Source organism: Taudactylus pleione, unplaced genomic scaffold (genome assembly GCF_031769625.1).
Source record: "Taudactylus pleione unplaced genomic scaffold, aTauple2 ptg001494l, whole genome shotgun sequence".
Taxonomy (NCBI): domain Eukaryota; kingdom Metazoa; phylum Chordata; class Amphibia; order Anura; family Myobatrachidae; genus Taudactylus; species Taudactylus pleione.
In genome coordinates, this window is record NW_028285892.1 from 1,640,580 (window position 1) to 1,659,843 (window position 19,264).

Sequence of the window (19,264 nt, forward strand, 5' to 3'; positions counted from 1 at the left end):
TTAAGTTTAGGGGCTCCCGGGGGGACTTCGGGTTAGGCACCCCCCCGAGAGGGTTAGGGTCAGGCAAGGGGAAGGGGGTGGTTAGGGTTAGGCACCCCCCGGGAGGGTTAGGGTGCGGGGAGGGGGGTTAGGTTTAGGCACCCCTGGGGGAGGTTAGGCTTAGGCACTAGGGGGGAGATTAGGGTTAGGCACCCCTAAGGGAGGGTTAGGGGGGAAGAGGGCAAGGTTAGATAGGTTACTTACCTCCGTCGGGATCTGCGCTCTTCGGCCTGCCGGCGTTGGGATTTGAACCGCCGGGCTCACGTTTCCGGCAGTCATTCATACCACACCCGTAGAGAGTCATGCAAAGCATTCCCGGAGCTTGGTAAATCCGGCAGCACAGCAGCCCCATAGAAACCTGTGTGGGGCTGCATTTGCAGACAAGAATTGGAGGGACCAGGGCTGATATTGGAGATATCTGCTGCGAACCATCCATAGTACTGTACATCTGGGGGGTCCTATGTATTCACTGTTTTCTGGGAACATCCATCGAATATTTAATGATAAATACAGTAGGGCCCTTACTGATGTTTTGTCTCCTTTGTTTGATCTTACGTTCCAGCTCTCCATTCTTTATGTTTTTCTGACTGCGTCACTTGCTGTCGTTCTGCCCTCTCTCACTGTCCCTCACCAGCAGCTCCTCGCTCCGTAATAGCCCGGCTCCAGCTGTCTTCTCAAATGCTGCGTACCTTCCCACTGTCCGGGTTGGTGAGGGGCGTGTCAGTGTAAGCGGCTGCGGTCCCAGACGCACAGCCGCAAGCACAGTAGGCCGTGGTCAGATGGAGATGTGCACCTGCCATATGGCTGGTGCAAGATTATATGGTGCGAGCGATGGTGGCGTACAGTATAAGGACGCACCAATCGGTATTACAGCGTGCACAGGCGCTAAAAGTGGGCGTCTCAGTCTCCGCACATTCAGTCGTACGGATATACACAGGGGAAGGAGTTTGTAGCGGCATTTGTATAAAGCCTCAGATGAGCGAGCGCCAATAGACGCCGCTGCGTGCGATTTTACGTGCGACTCAGAATCAGGCCCGCCATGTCTAGAAGAAACATGCAACATATGTACTAGTGCGGAGACAGCAGGAGATGTAACAGAATACCGTTTGGGGCAAGAAGACCCCAATAAGACCAATGGTGGTATCGTAACCAGTTGTCACATTCCGCGCGGTTCTGAAACATCATCTGGCGACGTACGGATCCATTCGGCCTCACACAAGGTGAACAATCCTGGAAGCAATCGCTGTGTTGCTATTGTGTATCAATAGGCACGTTATAAAGCAGGGAACGGCCCCTGGCACTCAGTTCTACTTATTTAACAACAGATCCCTGATACTAGGCTGGAAGACGTATGTACTGTTTCCAAAGCTGCACACAGTCCCACCATAAAGCACCATATGCTGCCGGCTTATGGGAAACCAGGGAGAGTAATATGATCAACTCCTGGCGTTCTCCATCGGCTGTAATCACGTGGAGCTCTTCCACTTTATTTCCACCAGCATGAAATATCTAAGTTCTCCCGCTGAGCTTTAGGATCTCGGAACGTTCCTTGTTTTCTAGCTGGGGAGAGGTTTTTCTTTCCATGGCTGAGTTTTCCTAACGTTATACTTTTCATATTCATAACATGGAATGATTGCCAGGAAGTTATACACATGTGAGCTCTGCGCTGCCAGCCGGACGACGTAACGCGCCAGCCGGGGGTTTTCCCCTGCACTAATCCCTCTCCTAAGAGCAGAGTTAGCGACTCATTATACACAGTAGCTGGTGAGGGCAGCTGAGGAACGTCCTCCAGTAATAGGGGCACAGGGAGATGTTGCTTCTCTGCCATAGCAAATGTTTATGGCCGCCAATCACTTTTCATACATTTTGGGGCATATTTACAGTATTCAACTAATTTTATGGAAAAATCCCCTGAAATATCAATTTTTGGGGGATTCCCACAATATTTAAGCATCCACAGGATATACGATGGGGCTTTGCATCAGATATCAGAGATTTCTGCTGCAGTTTCCCCCCCGTTACCAATTGCAATCACAGCACCCATAGAACTTGGCCCAGGTAACTAAAGCCACCTTTAGATGACGTTACCCATTGTAGGCTATAGGCGGCAGATTGCACATTAATGGCCACTCGCACATGCACGCTTGAGCAGAATCGTGCCGGGGGTTCCCACAGCAGAAAGTAAAGGATCACATTTAAACCTGATAATTAATAAATATGCCCCTTTGTCCATTAATTAAAGAGAATCTGTTTTATACAGAGCCAGAAGCCACTTTATGCTGTACAGTATGTATACACTACAGAGCCAGGAGCCGCTTTATGCTGCATAGTATGTATACACTACAGAGCCAGGATCAGCTTTATGCTGTACAGTATGCATACACTACAGAGCCAGGAGCCACTTTATGCTGTACAGTATGTATACACTACAGAGCCAGGAGCCGCTTTATGCTGTACAGTATGTATACACTACAGAGCCAGGAGCCGCATTATGCTGTACAGTATGCATACACTACAGAGCCAGGAGCCGCTTTATGCTGTACAGTATGCATGCACTACAGAGCCAGGATCCGCTTTATGCTGTACAGTATGTATACACTACAGAGCCAGGATCCGCTTTATGCTGTACAGTATGTATACACTACAGAGCCAGGAGCCGCTTTATGCTGTACAGTATGCATACACTACAGAGCCAGGATCAGCTTTATGCTGTACAGTATGTATACACTACAGAACCAGGAGCCGCTTTATGCTGTACAGTATGTATACACTACAGAGCCAGGAGCCGCTTTATGCTGTAAAGTATGTATACACTACAGAGCCAGGATCAGCTTTATGCTGTACAGTATGCATAGACTACAGAGCCAGGAGCCACTTTATGCTGTACAGTATGTATACACTACAGAGCCAGGAGCCGCTTTATGCTGTACAGTATGTATACACTACAGAGCCAGAAGCCACTTTATGCTGTACAGTATGTATACACTACAGAGCCAGGAGCCGCATTATGCTGTACAGTATGCATACACTACAGAGCCAGGAGCCGCTTTATGCTGTACAGTATGCATGCACTACAGAGCCAGGATCCGCTTTATGCTGTACAGTATGTATACACTACAGAGCCAGGAGCCGCTTTATGCTGTACAGTATGCATACACTACAGAGCCAGGATCAGCTTTATGCTGTACAGTATGTATACACTACAGAGCCAGGAGACGCTTTATGCTGTAAAGTATGTATACACTACAGAGCCAGGAGCCGCTTTATGCTGTAAAGTATGTATACACTACAGAGCCAGGAGCCACTTTATGCTGTACAGTATGTATACACTACAGAGCCAGGAGCCGCTTTATGCTGTACAGTATGTATACACTACAGAGCCAGAAGCCACTTTATGCTGTACAGTATGTATACACTACAGAGCCAGAAGCCACTTTATGCTGTACAGTATGTATACACTACAGAGCCAGGAGCCGCTTTATGCTGTACAGTATGTATACACTACAGAGCCAGGAGCCGCTTTATGTTGTACAGTATGTATACACTACAGAGCCAGGATCCGCTTTATGCTGTACAGTATGCATACACTACAGAGCCAGGAGCCACTTAATGCTGTGCAGTATGTATACACTACAGAGCCAGGAGCCACTTTATGCTGTACAGTATGTATAGCTTAACCCTCCTCCCCCCTCCGCGGCTGTCCGCTCTCGGCGCCCAGCATCACTTCCATCGGGATGCCGGGCGCCGGTCTCCCGGCGTCAGTTTAGATTTAGACGCCTGTCATTTAACCCTCACCGATATTAAGCAGTCGGGAAGCCGGCTGTCGGGATTAGGTCCCCCGGCTTCCCGTCTGCATACCTTCCTACTACTGCTACTTTGAAACATTCGGCAGTCTCGCACGGGACTCGCCGATGTCTCAAAGCCGCAGCCCAATACATTTACCCCATGGTCTAATATGAATTAATAAATATTCTCAGGAAAGTGCTGAGCAATAAAAAGTAGGCGCCATAAAAATAAATGTTAATAAACAGATTAAAATTCCGTGTACAGAAATTCCTGGGGATTCGGTTGAATATTTCTGAGCACCAGGAAAGGGAGCTGACAAGATTTTATCTATAAATACTGCCTGGGATCCCTGGTTCTGGCCTATTATACGGATCCCAGCTCCAATTCACCTCGCCCACTGTGGGCCTGATTCACGGACACGTTGCCCAAGCTTCGTAGGCTTCTTTATGCTAACGCCGTGCCGCGACTGATTCTGTCCATACTGAGATGCCCACTAGCAGCGGTGCTAATCCGTCTGCTGCGCTACCGTTCGCACCGTCAAAGCTGGCACCAGGCCTAGGCAGGTGCGATTTCTCCTTTTGAGTGCCTGCGCTACTATTAGCGTCATTCCTGTGAAACGTCACTGTCTCGTTAACCCTCCCCCCCTTATTACCTCCCAGGAATGCCTACTGGAATCCACGGCTCCAGCGCCTTAATTCGTTCAGAGCTCCCCGCAGTACATCGAACATCGGCCGACTGCGTGAATACCGACATTGCGTGCAGTTAGCGTGCACCTCTGAATCAGGCTCTTGGTGTCTATCATCTAAATCAGTTTGTATTGCAGTGCAATAGAGTGCCTGAGCGATACACAGGGGGCGTAATAGCTTAAATCTGTTTCTTTTAGTGATTCTTTTAGTTAGAATTCAGTTTTGTTTCTATTAAAGTTTCTGAGTCACACGCAATACGTGATACGCACAGATCGCGCAGACTCCCGCATACTGCGCTAACGCCAAAGAAAGAAATGGGCAACTGCACATATGCCCCAGATCCGACATGTGCACACACAGGGCCTGATTCAGACCCGCTCGCGAGCGCTATGCGCTCGCAAGCGGGTCGATGGTGGCCGAGTCCGAATGTGCACGACAGAGCCAACTCCGTCGTGTGCATGCGCGAGACCAGGATAGCGACGGGCAAACCGTCGCTCCGGGTCTCGTACCAAAGGGGGCGTGCTGTCGATGCTGAGTGACAGCACGCCCTCTTTGGTGGGCGGACCGGGGGCGTGCCTGCTCAGATGGAGGCGTTCACATGGGAACGCCTACCGTCTGGGGCCGGCCCCACTGACATCACAAGTGATGTCAGTGGGAGTGCTTTTGGCTCTGTTAGAGCCGAAAGCACTCTGGGGCTTGTGGCCACGAGACCCTACCACAAGTGTCTCGTCGCAAGCCCGATCGTCGCGATGGTCTTGACCATCGCGACCATCTTCCTGGCCGCTTGCTATAGCTGTGGGTGGTCACCCAAAGCTATGCGAGCGGCCAGGAGGCCACAAAAAAAAAAAAAATGCCCTGATTCAGAGCGAGCGCTCGTTCAGAGCGTCCAGCTCTGAATCAGGCCCAGAGAACGCTAGTGCATGCGGGATGTGCCACCCGTTGACACACAACACTTTCCATGAAATGGGCGTTCCTTTGTGGTAACTGGGCGCTGGCTAGGCGATTGCACGCAACTGATCCGTGATGGCTGACTTCACTGCTCGTTTTCAGAGACGGGACATATGTTTCAGACGGAGTTTTCGCACCCAGCATGGGACCAGTGTAGGTCCCAATACTAATGATGGCGACTGCGGATGTAAGAACAGTGGGCGGGATGGGCTTCCACAAGCAGTCGCATGGGTTTTCTGTATACACGGGCGGATTCTTGCATTAGATTAGAGAAGTAAGGAAGCTGATATAACACGGATAAGCGGCCACAGATGCTTACGGCTCAGAATGAGGCTCTAAAATGTGTCGTTACCGTTGATAATGCGCATTAATGTGCTGGGGTAGGGAACGCAGCCCCCCCTTCCTCCCCATGTACGAGATGGTGCTCTAGTGTTCTGATTATAGCCGTACACATCCTCCTCCTATGTATAAGATGTCGCAGCTTCATAAATGTGTTGTGTTAACCTGATTATGAACTATTTTTTTTTTTTCTTATCTCTGTGAAGATGATTAAGCTGAAATTTGTGGCCGAGCAGCGTATTAATGACACGTTTGGCCCTCAGCGATGGTTTCCTTTTCTTCCCGGTTTTCATTGAATTTTAGCTTTTCTTGGATCAAGTCTCATTTTCTGCTGAGTGCGTCCAAACCGAAGGCAGAAAGCTTTAGGGCGAAGCAGAAGACTGTCGGCTACTTGGATGTCATCCACTTGTGTAACATGTATTATCTGGCGATTATGTCAGATTTCAGCACCGCTCACTGCTAAAGGCTGATGCTTAGGGGTATATTATTTACTAAAGTGAGAGATTTTAGAAGTGGAGATGTTTCCCATAGCAACCAATTAGATTCTCGCTATTATCTTCAAGAAGGTGCTAGTTAATTGTAGTAGAATCTGTTTGGTTGCTATGGGCAAAATCTCCACTTCTAAAAACTCTCACTTTAGTAAATTTACTCTTTCATGGAAATACCGCTACAAACTCAGGACCTCATTCAGAGTCGGTCGTTGCGGCCGCACGGTCGTACGCCACCGATGTTCGCTAAACTGCGCATGCGTAAAGTTCGCAATGCGCGTGCGCAAACTAGCTGCTACGATCAGAAATTTCTCTCTCCTTGAACACAGCCTGGTCGGTAGTTTCAGTGACAGAATGAGGCGTATGTGGGTGCTAACAGGGGAAGGTGCTTGAAAACGGGGAGTGGAGATCCGCACGCAGGCGTGCCCAATTATGCGAACAGCGTTTTATGGGAGTGCATAATTATCAAAGTAGTGTCATGGCACATGTGACATGGGTGGTTTATACACTGACATGATCGTAGAGTTTAAGAGAGGGTATGGTCAACCTTAAGCTCTACGACCAGTTCCGATGGTCTCGATTAATCCTTATATGACCGAAGATGACGTGTAATGCGTACGAGAAGGGGGCGTATTTTTTGTCTTATGGCCGCATCCTCCCCTTGGTCGGCCAGCTAACGTTCCGATCTTAAGGACGCAACTTGCGAGTGCATCATTTGCATATCCGGCCCCTTTTCCCTTAGGACCGTGCGGCCGCTACGACCGACTCTGAATGAGGTCCTCATTCACTTGTGCAAGGGCACACTTATTTAAGGACATATCCCGGAGTGTCTCCTGCACGGAGACTGTGTATATTACAGGAGAGACACTGGAACCAATTTATTATACAATGAGTCTCATTCAGAGATAGAAGCAAATGCCAATATCTACCCAGATTGAACAATTGTTGGCCATTGCCCAATGCGTGAAAACTGAAACTGCGCACATGCAATGATTGAACTGCGACTACGCTCACAGAGGATTCATTTGCAAAGTGAGTGACAGCGGGGCCAGATTAAGGGCCACATGGGCCTGGGGCTGAAAATGATCAAGGGCCTATTGTGAGAAGCAGAGGAGGTGTGACCAGTGCTGTGTGGGTGTGGCCAGCGCCATGTGGGTGTGGCCAGTGCCATGTGGACGTGTACACCCCTATACTATCAGCTCGAAGAACTTCCTAAATATATAAAAGTGTAAAAATTGCATCATTTTGTGAGGAAAATAAAAATACAATTATAATACTTATGGGTTATGGTGACTGTCATGATGATGGGCCTATCTTTATGTGGAGGCCTGGAGCTGTAGCTCCATCCGCCCCATTGTTAATCTGTCCCTGAGTGACAGCAGTCTGCGTTTGGGGAGGTAACGGGGGGTAGTTAGAAAAACGCAGACGTTAGACCGTTTACACGCTGTTTTCTGGGCGTACATAAATCAGCCACCTGCGTTCTTACTTGCAGCAGCAGCAGAGCCCTCTGCTGTGTGTCTGGAGACCGGCTGTGTCTGCGGCAGCTTAGACTTACGCAGAAGGCTGATGGTCGCCTGATCTGCGTTCCATGTTTCCGATATTGTGTGTGAGTGGCGGATGTGAGATGCTGTCAGTGGGTGTCACTGGACGGCAGGTGAGTCATTAGCATATTTTCACAATTGCGTTCCGTGAGAAATCGCAGCTGCGATAGCATTTACCGTCCATCTCTGAATGAGGCCCAATATTTGTGGGATATTCCCCCCCAAAAGAAACCTACAAATATTAAGTATCCCCCCAAATGTACCATGGAAGGACCGCAGCATAAATACCCATATCTACCACGGCCCCCTCCATTTCTGATAACAACCGCAGGTTTCTAAGGGGACTGCTAAGCTGTCCGATTTACCATGACACGTTCTGGAGTTTGGCCCTGCAGCTAAATCCATCTGAGGATGGCGTTAGCCCGGTGTAGGCTGTTGGCTTCATTTTGCAAATATTACATGCGCAGAAGTCCTGAAAGAGGAATGGAGAAACCGCTAATGCGCTAAAGCGGTCACTTCGCTCCGAACACATGGCAGGAACGAGCTCAGGTGTGTGCTCAACTGTACAGCAGACCACCTGCATTAACCCCACACATTCCTGGCTGGAGATGTAGCACCTGTATTCCTGCGCCGTGTACTGCTTTAACCCTGTGCATCCTGTGTTCTATCTGGTTAAGTTATTCACCGTGCGGACTGATCGCCATCATACAGCGCTGACACCTATATCACCAGCACCTAAAGGTTAACACAACAATACTGTAGGCTGTGTTTATGATGTCCACCAAAGGCTACATAAGGCCTGTCTCTGTGTGGCCCGCAAACCAGCCCTTGTCTGGAGTCAGCCCTGATGGACGGAGATCCTAGTGATAGACATGTAATAACATCCCTGCGCCTGTGCGTGTTCCCGTGAGTCGTGTTGTGTCATGTGAGCTCTGGTGTGAAGCCGGTGTAGAGACACGTTGAACATTTCTTTTGCTCCGCAACTTTACCATATGATCGCTGTGCGCTGCGGTAACAAATGTTCTGCCAAGGAGATTAGTTTAGCAGTGACATTATGGCAGGCCTGTCTTCACCCAGCGCACACGGTTTGCTTCTCACAAGCCATATGGGCCATAAAAGAAAGGGAAAACTGATACTAGTTAAAGTAAATATATTTTGTCTTATTTTCCATCTCATGGTGCCAAACGTGCCGCCATCGTAGATCTTCTGATCTTCTTTCCGGGTATGAAGTGAGAGAGGTTATATTACATGCGGAGCACACTGACATAAACAGTGATGCAGCACCGCTTACATAGAGAATAATACGAGACAGAGCATAGTCCAGTGTGTAGCATCTCTGCTCTGCACTGAGAGAACGCAGACGTACTGCAAGATAACATAACCCAGATCCCCATCTGGAACAATAAACTGATAAAGCAGTTGTGTCCCTACATTTACATATAGCAACTAGAGCAACGTACAGCAGCAGAGGCGGTATTCTCATCACCCCAGAGGTTTCATACTAGGGGGCTAATTCATCATCGCTTAATTTTTACAAAAGCAGGTGAAAATATTGATCTTCACCTGCTTTTGTAAAAATTAAGTTATCGGGCCATTCATCACGAAGGTACAGCAGGAGACATCACAGATATACACCCCATACACTAGCCTTACCTTCCTCTCCCGGAATGGCCCACTGTCCCCATACACTAGTATCACAGATATCTTCTGCTTACCTTCCTCTCCCGGAATGGCCCGCTGTCCCCATACACTAGTATCACAGATATCTCCTACTTACCTTCCTCTCCCGGAATGGCCCGCTGTCCCCATACACTAGTATCACAGATATCTCCTACTTACCTTCCTCTCCCGGAATGGCCCGCTGTCCCCATACACTAGTATCACAGATATCTTCTGCTTACCTTCCTCTCCCGGAATGGCCGCTGTCCCGATACACTAGTATCACAGATATCTCCTGCTTACCTTCCTCTCCCGGAATGGCCCGCTGTCCCCATACACTAGTATCACAGATATCTTCTGCTTACCTTCCTCTCCCGGAATGGCCTGCTATTCCCATACACTAGTATCACAGATATCTCCTGCTTACCTTCCTCTCCCGGAATGGCCGCTGTCCCGATACACTAGTATCACAGATATCTCCTGCTTACCTTCCTCTCCCGGAATGGCCCACTGTCCCGATACACTAGTATCACAGATATCTCCTGCTTACCTTCCTCTCCCGGAATGTCCCGCTGTCCCCATACACTAGTATCACAGATATCTCCTGCTTACCTTCCTCTCCCGGAATGTCCCGCTGTCCCCATACACTAGTATCACAGATATCTCCTGCTTACCTTTCTCTCCCGGAATGTCCCGCTGTCCCCATACACTAGTATCACAGATATCTCCTGCTTACCTTTCTCTCCCGGAATGACCCGCTGTCCCCATTCACTAGTATCACAGATATCTCCTGCTTACCTTCCTCTCCCGGACTGGCCCGCTGTCCCCATACACTAGTATCACAGATATCTCCTGCTTACCTTCCTTTCCCGGAATGGCCCGCTGTCCCCATACACTAGTATCACAGATATCTCCTGCTTACCTTCCTCTCCCGGAATGGCCTGCTGTCCCCATTCACTAGTATAATAGATATCTCCTGCTTACCTTTCTCTCCCGGAATGGCCGCTGTCCCCATTCACTAGTATAATAGATATCTCCTGCTTACCTACCTCTCCCGGAATGGCCCAATGTCCCCATATACTCTTCAGATGATGATTGCTTCCGCTTGTGGATTGCAACCCACTCCTTCCCTATGAAAGAGGTACGAGTTGCGAAGAGGGATCCGAAACTCCCCTGTTTGGCCCCTTCCTCCGGATGTCGGGGCTCTTGTGTGCATGTGTGACCTGTAGGTCGCACATGCGCAGTCCCGTCACTGCTCCGAAAGGAGCAGTGAAAAGATTCACTGTTCCGAAAAGGAGCAGTGAAGCCGCTCGCGGGGACAGCTGATGTCGCATTAGCTGTCACCACGCCCGAGCAATGATGAATTGCTCCCGATTCCGCCGTGAGTTAGAATGTTAACTATTGGGGTCCATTCTGACCCCGATAGTTAACATCATGAATAGACCCCTAATGGGCCTATTTATAAAAAAAATATTTATAAGATTTCCCCAAAAAATGGGTGTGCCCGCAAATTTTGATACCACCTGGATGTATTACAGGGGATTGCAGCAAGTGTCGGAGATATCTAGTGTATTCCCTAATTCTTTAGTCGCAATAGCAGCTTCCATAAAACGCAGAATGCGCAGTGTTCCGGAGCTTATCGCGCTGGGGGAAGACCGCCCCTGCCATAGGGCCTGATTCACAATTGCACTCAATAGTGTTGTTCATGGAATTGAACGATTTGTTAGCTACAGCGAGTGCATGAAAATCCCTAAAAAACCCGCATTGTGTTACACGGAGTGTACGCCTGAAGGCGCTGATGAGATTCAGATTCACGGTGTTGGAATTGTCTTGGAAAAGTGCTGGGCGATCCTGAGCGATGGCGGGTAGCCCCGTCTTATGGGCGTGTTATTGGAGTGTCGCTGAACGGGTTGCGTACACAGACACTTCATTGCTTACATTGGAGGCCGTATGCAGATGGAAAATCTGCACCTGTCATAGGGCTGGTGCATGTTTCGACCGATGGTGGCATATAAAGATTCACCAGGCGGTATTACAGCGCCAACGGACACTCATAGTGGGCGTCTCAGTCCTTGCTCATATCGACGCACGGGAAGGGCCTTGCGGCGACATTTGAATAAAGTGTCAGATAGGTGACCGACAAAACACCCAGCCGCAGCCATGTCTGCATCCACCTCTGAATTAGGCCCATAATGTCAATGCTAAATGACTCTCCTTGGCAGTACATTTGTTACCCATACTTGCCGACTCTAGTTATCTCCTTTCTGGGAGAAGCCCGGAGAGATGCAACTGACAGCTTTGGGGGGTGGGGCGGGGCTGGGATCTCCATGTCATTAGGTCCTCTCCCTGTCTCTGTCACGCGCAGGTCCGTTGGGAGGGGGTGAGACAATATGACGCATTTCGCCTCATATTTCCCAGCCTCCCTCCCTATGGGCCTAAGATTCTCTGTATAACCTCCCCATCTTGCCTACTTCACTAGGAGGTGGGCATGATAGAGGAGATCCGCCTACTCTACCCGAAAAATCGGGAGCCTCCTGCGACTTCCGGGAGAGCAGGGAAGTATGTTGCTACCGCAGTGCTCAGGGATCATATGGTAAAATGCGGAGAATAAGAAAAGTCTAACGGGTCTCCAGATTTGCTTCATATCAGAGCTCACATGACACAACACATGACAGAACACATGACACACCACATGACAGAACACATGACACAACACATGACACAACACATGACACAACACATGACAGAACACATGACACAACACATGACACAACATGACTGATGGGCAGGGGCATCAGAACAGTTTATGTTGGAAGAGCAAGATTTAATTTCATTTTGGTGTCCCCTCCCCCCTTCCAACTTACCTGTTTCTGGGTGGAGGCTGGTCGCTAGCACGGGGAGAGGCAGACACCATGGTAGAAGGGAAGGCAGGGACCACCTGGGAGGAGAGAGCGGTATCATACTGGAGCAGGAGGCAGGGGCTGTGTATTATAGCATTGGGCTGCACAGCCTCTGCATTGCATGGAGAAAGAGATGTAATGAGCGGTATTTAACTTAAAAGACTGCACATTACGCCTCCTCCATGCAGTGCAGGGGCTGTGCAGCCTATTGCTCTAATGCACTTCCCCTGACCGTCTGCGGCTGCTGCTCCCCTGGCGCCTCTAAAATATTTGGGGGAGGCAAGCCACCCCCTGCCCCCCCTGCTCCAGCGCCTGTGCTCATGGGAATAAGCAAAGATGCAGGAGTGTCATTACATGTCTAGCACATGGATCTCTGGACCTCATTCAGAGTCGGTCGCGAGCGCCGATGCGCTCTTAACCGACTCGACAGTTTGGCCTGCACGTGCGCAGCGGCCACACTGCGCGTGCGCAAGACCCGGAGCGACAGAGAAACTCTGTCACTCCGGAGCTCGTTACCAAAGGGGCGGCTGTCGATGTTGATCGACAGCTACCCCCGTTTGGTAGGCGGGCCGAGGGGGTGGTTTCCAAAACATTTTATTTTTAACAATAATACATATATTTTGCAGAGATAAGTGTAAAGAGGTAACGAAGCGCGTTAGTACTGGACACAAAAAACTGGGTTACAAAGTTTGAGCCATACTGATAAAGGGTGCAGAGAAGAAAAGTGAAACGCGTGTGGTAATGCCTAACAGAGATTGGATATTCTGACATATGGCTCTATATAATAATAATAATACTATTTCCCTGCAATTGTTCAGTTTATTTTTAACAATGATTTTCTGTTTTTAGGTCCACCTGGGCTGAAGGGAGAGCAGGGTCATGAAGGAATGGAAGGAGAACCTGGCGTGCCCGGACTGCCTGGGTTACTAGGTGACTTACATTTATTTTATGTTTTACCTGGATGGAAAAAAAAGTTTTCAGTTCTGTATATACAGTGGTTAAGGGGGTTGTTTACCTATAGACCCTAACCTGTCCCCTCAATTTCAGTGGGCAGTCCCCTCCCAGACAATCCCTTACTCCAGCTTAGGCCATTTACTAAGAAAAGCACTAGTGTTCCAGTTACCAATATAATAGACAGATTTTCCATTCCTCTGTCCCCCCCCACTCAGCAAAACCTATGGGGTCTATGACCTAAGTCAAAGTGGAGAGAGAGAGAAAGTACCAACCAATCAGCTCCTAACTGTCACTTTACAGGCGGTGTTTGAAAAATGACAGCTAGGAGCTGATTGGTTGGTGCTTTAACTCCATCCACTTTCTCTCTCTGCAAGGCTTAGGTCATAGACCCCTGTCTGTTAGATCTGATCATTTAGAAACTATTAATTTATGTAGTGTACACAGCACCTGGCCGGTGAGTTCAGGACCTATGCTGGGGTCACAGATGGGGGTCCGCAGAATCAATTGGTCCACCTCTAGCAAGTATAAGACATAAATAAGCCTTACACACAGGTTGTGCACAGGCAGATTGTTCTGGCTCGGTAGAGCGCTCTTTTACATTGTAGAGACAGCTGATGTAGGTGTGCACCTTGATGGCGGCTGGGCAGGCTTCCGAAATGCAGTAGTGCAATTACTTTTGTTTAGCGGTGTGCGTCAGGCACACTTTTCCTTCCAAGCTATTTTACCCTGCGTGAACGCGGCCAGGGGCAAATGCAGGATTTCTAGATGCTTGAGTTTAGAGCCAGTGTGGCCAGTCCATGAAGAGTACATAATTAGCACTTATCCAGCTTTAAAATACATCATCATACAAAGTGAAGTGTGGTGTATAGGTGCATACACACACAACGATTTTTTGAACGATTATCGTTAAACGATATCGTTTAACGATAATCGTTTGAAAAAAATCGTTCACTTTCTGAGTCAAACGATGAACGATTATTGTTCATGCGCGTTCACGTTTGTAGTTTGTCGTTTGTAGTTCAGTCAGACTTGTCAACTCAATGATTTTCATTAAGGGAATATGCAAAAATCGTTTGTAGTTCATAAAAATCGTTCATTACACTTTAAAAAATCTGACAGATAATCTGACAGAAAATCGTTCATAAAATCGTTGGTAACAAAATCGTTGTGTGTGTATGCAGCTTAAGTCAATTCCAACAGGACCAGTGATCACACTAAGGACTTGATTCAGAGCCGCTCGCTATATGCGATCGCTCGCATCCAGCATATGCAAATATGTCAAAGTGACGCCATGGGAAGCGCTTGCTCGCCAATTCATAAGCACACCCACTTTGGCGGTGCGAGCAATCGCTCTGTGTATGCAGACACCCATTAGCGTATGTAGAGACGCCTACTAGCGCACGTCATCTCCAGGAAGTGTATTAAAACATTGGTACATGGAGCACCACCGGATGCGATCTCAGTGCTTGTGGTTGCCTTACCCTACCGCAAGCACAGTCAGGACTTCAGTTCAAAAACCCGGCATGTGACGTGTACTTTGACGCTGCCTCTTAATTATGCACGCCTTCAAAACGGCGTGGAAACACCCAGGCACGCCTGCGTTCGCACCTCCACTGTCCTGCCCCTGTTACCACCCACAAACGGCTTCTCCTGTCACTCATTACACTGGGCTGTCTTTGCTGGGCGAGCGAGCGGGTTGCAATCGCACAGAGAAGTTTGCGCACGCGCAGAACGAAGCGTGCACATGCGCGTTTGCATACCATCGGGCCGCTTGCGAGCGCACAGCGCTTGCGAGTGGCTCTGAATCAGCTCCTAACCCATTATATGCGGCAGTAGGGCCATACTTCCTGAGCTGAATGTTTTTATTTCACATGTGGGCACCATTCCAGAGCATGGAAGCAAAACAGGAGTCTGGGAGAGCAACAGAAGAGCCTAGCACTGCTCTGGACATACAGTATATGTACATATTGGTCTCCTTATGCACTGGATAACAGTAATGATAATTCATCCCATAGATGGTCTATAGCAGTGCAACCCTTACAGTGCATGTTTTCCAGATCTCCTAGTTGGTGCACAGGTTTCATTACTGGCTGATGTGTTAAAAGATCTACAGGCGGTACTAATTATTTCATTTGTTATACTGAGGAGAACAAGCAGCTCTAGTAAAATTGTATTATATTCTAATTTCTGTTGTGGTCATGGTGTGGGCTGGGGAGGGAGGGTTCCAGGCAACAGGAATCCCCCCTGTGTTTGCCTATGTCTGCACTGTAGCACCTGCTGGACTCTCCTGTCCCTCTCAGCACGGTTTTAATGTGCTTTAAAGGGGTTTGCTGACTGAGGACATAGTAACAGTAAGTGGGGATAGACAGGGGTACCATGTCTAGAAGTTGCCCCAGGGGCACTGTCATGTCTGATGCCACCGTGCTGTTACTTACTGCTTATGGGGAGATGTATCAAATGTTGGAAAGAGATAAAGTGGAGCATTTGACCATAGCAACAAAGTAGCGACTACAGTAACTGTCTATAGATTATGCCAGATAAATGACAGTTAGACGCTGATTGTCTGGTTTGGGCAACTTCTCCACTGTATCTCCCTCCAAGACTTGGTACATCTCCCCTCGTGTCTTCAGTAATGACTGTGGCCCAACTCACTTCGATTCCAGTCTCTGATTTTTCTTCTCCCCCCTTAACGCCCATCGTTGATCACATTACAGTCCGTGGATTTCAGAACACTATGACAAACTTTTCACTTTGTTTATAATTTACAATCTGTCCATCTGCACTTTGTACAATTACAGTAACTCACAAAGTGCTTCCACATGTGAGGGGGGGAGTCTTCCCATCGTTCATACATCATCCCATTCCCCATTGTGGAGACAGCTTTCATTCTACTTGTGGGCCACAGTCAGGATGACTTTCCAAACTGGTCTGTAATGCTGCATACTGTCGTAATTCTGCGCCTCGGTGCAACAGCCTGTTCCACTGCACAACGCGGTCATCGCGACATTTAGTTGCAACCTCACTCATCTCTTGTTAGGAATGAATGAGAATAATTCAAACAAAATTATAGTGTAAAGCTCAGTACAAACTAGGATGATCCGGCCGCCCTTTGGACGTCAAACTGGGCATTTACAGTACATGGGCCTGCCCAGTCCAGCTGTCAGTCACCAGCGGCCTCTGCAGCAAGTGTACGAGTGGTCGGCGGGTCACCAGTACAGACAACACGATGAGCAGATATATCTGCAGATATATTGGGCATCGGCCGTGCCGCACAGCCGCCGTGATATGTTGGTGAACAACGTTGTTCACAGACGGGATACATTCAGTATCCCAACGCAGGGAATGCCGATGCTTAGAATATTGGCTCCGGAATCGCGACACCTGTCAGAATCCCAGTGTCGGCATATTGACCGCCGGCATCCCAAAGGTAAGTAGCCGGTTAGGCAGTAGGGGGAGGGTTAGGGGTTAGGTACTAGGGGGAGGGTTAGGTTTAAGCACTAGGGGGGGAGGGGAAGGGACAGGTGTCTGCATTTTGACCCGCAAGGATCCAGAGTGTCGGCATCCCGTACCCATCCCTCACAGACATATCGTGTGTAAATATTGGCCGACGCACACACGATATATCGGCCGATCAATTAAACGACCGATATGTCGCCCAGTGTGTACCCAGCATGAGTGACCCTCCTATTCGGGGAACTACAAAATATTGGGGGGCATGTTTATGAGAATCAAAACAACAGAAGAAAAAGATCAGATTTATGTCTGGTGCACTTATAGGGTCATGCTTTCTTCACATCCGATCGCTTCTCTGGATTAGTTATTACAGTATAAATTATAACTTTTATTAGGTTATTATTAAAAGGTTTTAGTTAGGTCCAAAAATAAGATGAAATATATGTTTAAAATTAGAAAATGAAAGAAAAGAGTGTCTACATAAGTAGAAAATATATTAAAGTGATTTTTAAAATGCCACCTGTCGTCGATCTATTCCACGTATTTTATTCTGATACTCGGTATTTGTTAAATGTAGTTTTCTTTCTGAATATTTATATTTTCACATCATATTTAAATGATAGATTTCTACATTCATTTGTAGTTGTTATTAGATGGGGATGTGTGGTATCGGGTGCTGTCAATAAGATCCGTGTCTTAATAGCCCTTAAGTACTGTATAGAGGAGAGTATTTATTCTCCTTTCAATTCTTGTTGTCTATCACAACCCCTTCAGTGTATTCACAAAATTATACATAAAATTCCATTCTAGAATCCTGTATTATCTTTCCTGCAATTATTGTTGCAGTATTATAATTGTAATATTATTAGAACAGACTGTGTTATAAATGTGTTACGCTTTTGGGCTTTCTCCAGTGTCATATATCCTGCAAACAGTTGTTTTTACAGCTGGTGGGTATATACAGTATATAATGTTAATTTACTGACTGCAATATCCCCGTGTGCATGCGGTACTTTATTTAGCAATGTTGACAATTTACTGAATTCCCTAAATACTGTCGGGTTGGTTCGTGGGTATATACAGTATGTATTGTTAATTTCACTCTCCACAATATCCCCGTGTGCATGTGTAAGAGGATGGGTCTGGTTCCTCGGCTACGGTGCCGGTGTACTCGGACACTTACCTCCTGATTCCCAGCCTCTTACCTTCAGGCCGCCGAGGGTGCTCCCGCCGACGGTCCTGGAACACAGGTCGGACGCGGACAGTCGCGAGGTTTTCCACTCCTGGCCCTGGAAAAGAACGAGGTGCTAAGGCGGGGTGACCTCCACTGGGATCAGTGGATGGTCATCATTGGCACTTTAGGCCTCAGACTAGCTACACCTATGTGCCAAGCACAAGGGTGTACCCCGAACGAAAACGCCCGACAGGGAAAAGGGAAATGGGTGACACACGACACAAACAGCACACAATACACAGCTTACGCTCACCGAAAATAATCTTGTCCCTTTGCTGGACGAGTCCTGATCTCAGCACCTGTAGACGAACACAACTGCAAGAGCCCAGCACAGGGCCCGACACCATAACAGATGCCTTACCACAGCCTACTTTTGATGGGGGCCTGACTGCGGAAGATTACGTCCTGGTCCCAGCCCGGTCTACCTTTAATGAGGGTCTGACCGCCTGACCAACTTCCACGATACTTCGAGGGCCTTCTGCCCTTACGTACCTGCGGCCTAGCCTGACTTACCCTCGTCCAAGGCCTAGCGCCAAACTACAGGGATCACGGCCTAACGCCGACAGCAACAACTTCTACGGCCTAGCCTGACTTGCCCTCCTCCAAGGCCTAGCTACAAAGATCACGGCCTAACACCGACAGCAACAACTCCTACGGCCTAGCTTGACTTGCCCTCCTCCAAGGCCTAGCTACAAAGATCACGGCCTAACGTCGACAGCAACAACTCCTATGGCCTAGTGCCGAATTACAGTGACCACGGCCTAACGCTGAATTTACCATGACATACGGCCTAGCGCCGAATTACAATGACCCACGGCCTAGCACCGACTTTACCATGACACACGGCATAGCGCCGAATTACAATGACCCACGGCCTAGCACCGACTTTACCATGACACACGGCATAGCGCCGAATTACAATGACCCACGGCCTAGCACCGACTTTACCATGACACACGGCATAGCGCCGAATTACAATGACCCACGGCCTAGCACCGACTTTACCATGACACACGGCATAGCGCCGAATTACAATGACCCACGGCCTAGCGCCGACTTTACCATGACTCACGGCCTAGCGCCGAATCACAATGACCCACGGCCTAGTGCCAAATTAACATGTCCTGCAGCCTAGTGCCGAATTACCTGATGGTCTAGGGAGGGATGCGGAGACTTACCACCCCTGGGGCCTTCGGCTCAGTCGAGCCTGGCCTAACTGGGACCTCCGCGTGGTCTT

General features: G+C 48.5%; 1 protein-coding gene across 1 annotated transcript in view; it reads left to right on the forward strand.

The window, feature by feature from the left end:
• The window catches only part of LOC148442496 (scavenger receptor class A member 5-like), a gene marked incomplete at its 3' end in the record, with an annotated part of 223,590 nt that overhangs the window by 191,983 nt on the left and 12,343 nt on the right, over positions 1–19,264 (forward strand). The window contains exon 5 of the mRNA XM_088463890.1: positions 13,236–13,316. Coding sequence (XP_088320016.1) covers positions 13,236–13,316 — 81 coding nt within the window. The remainder of the gene's footprint in view (positions 1–13,235; positions 13,317–19,264) is intronic.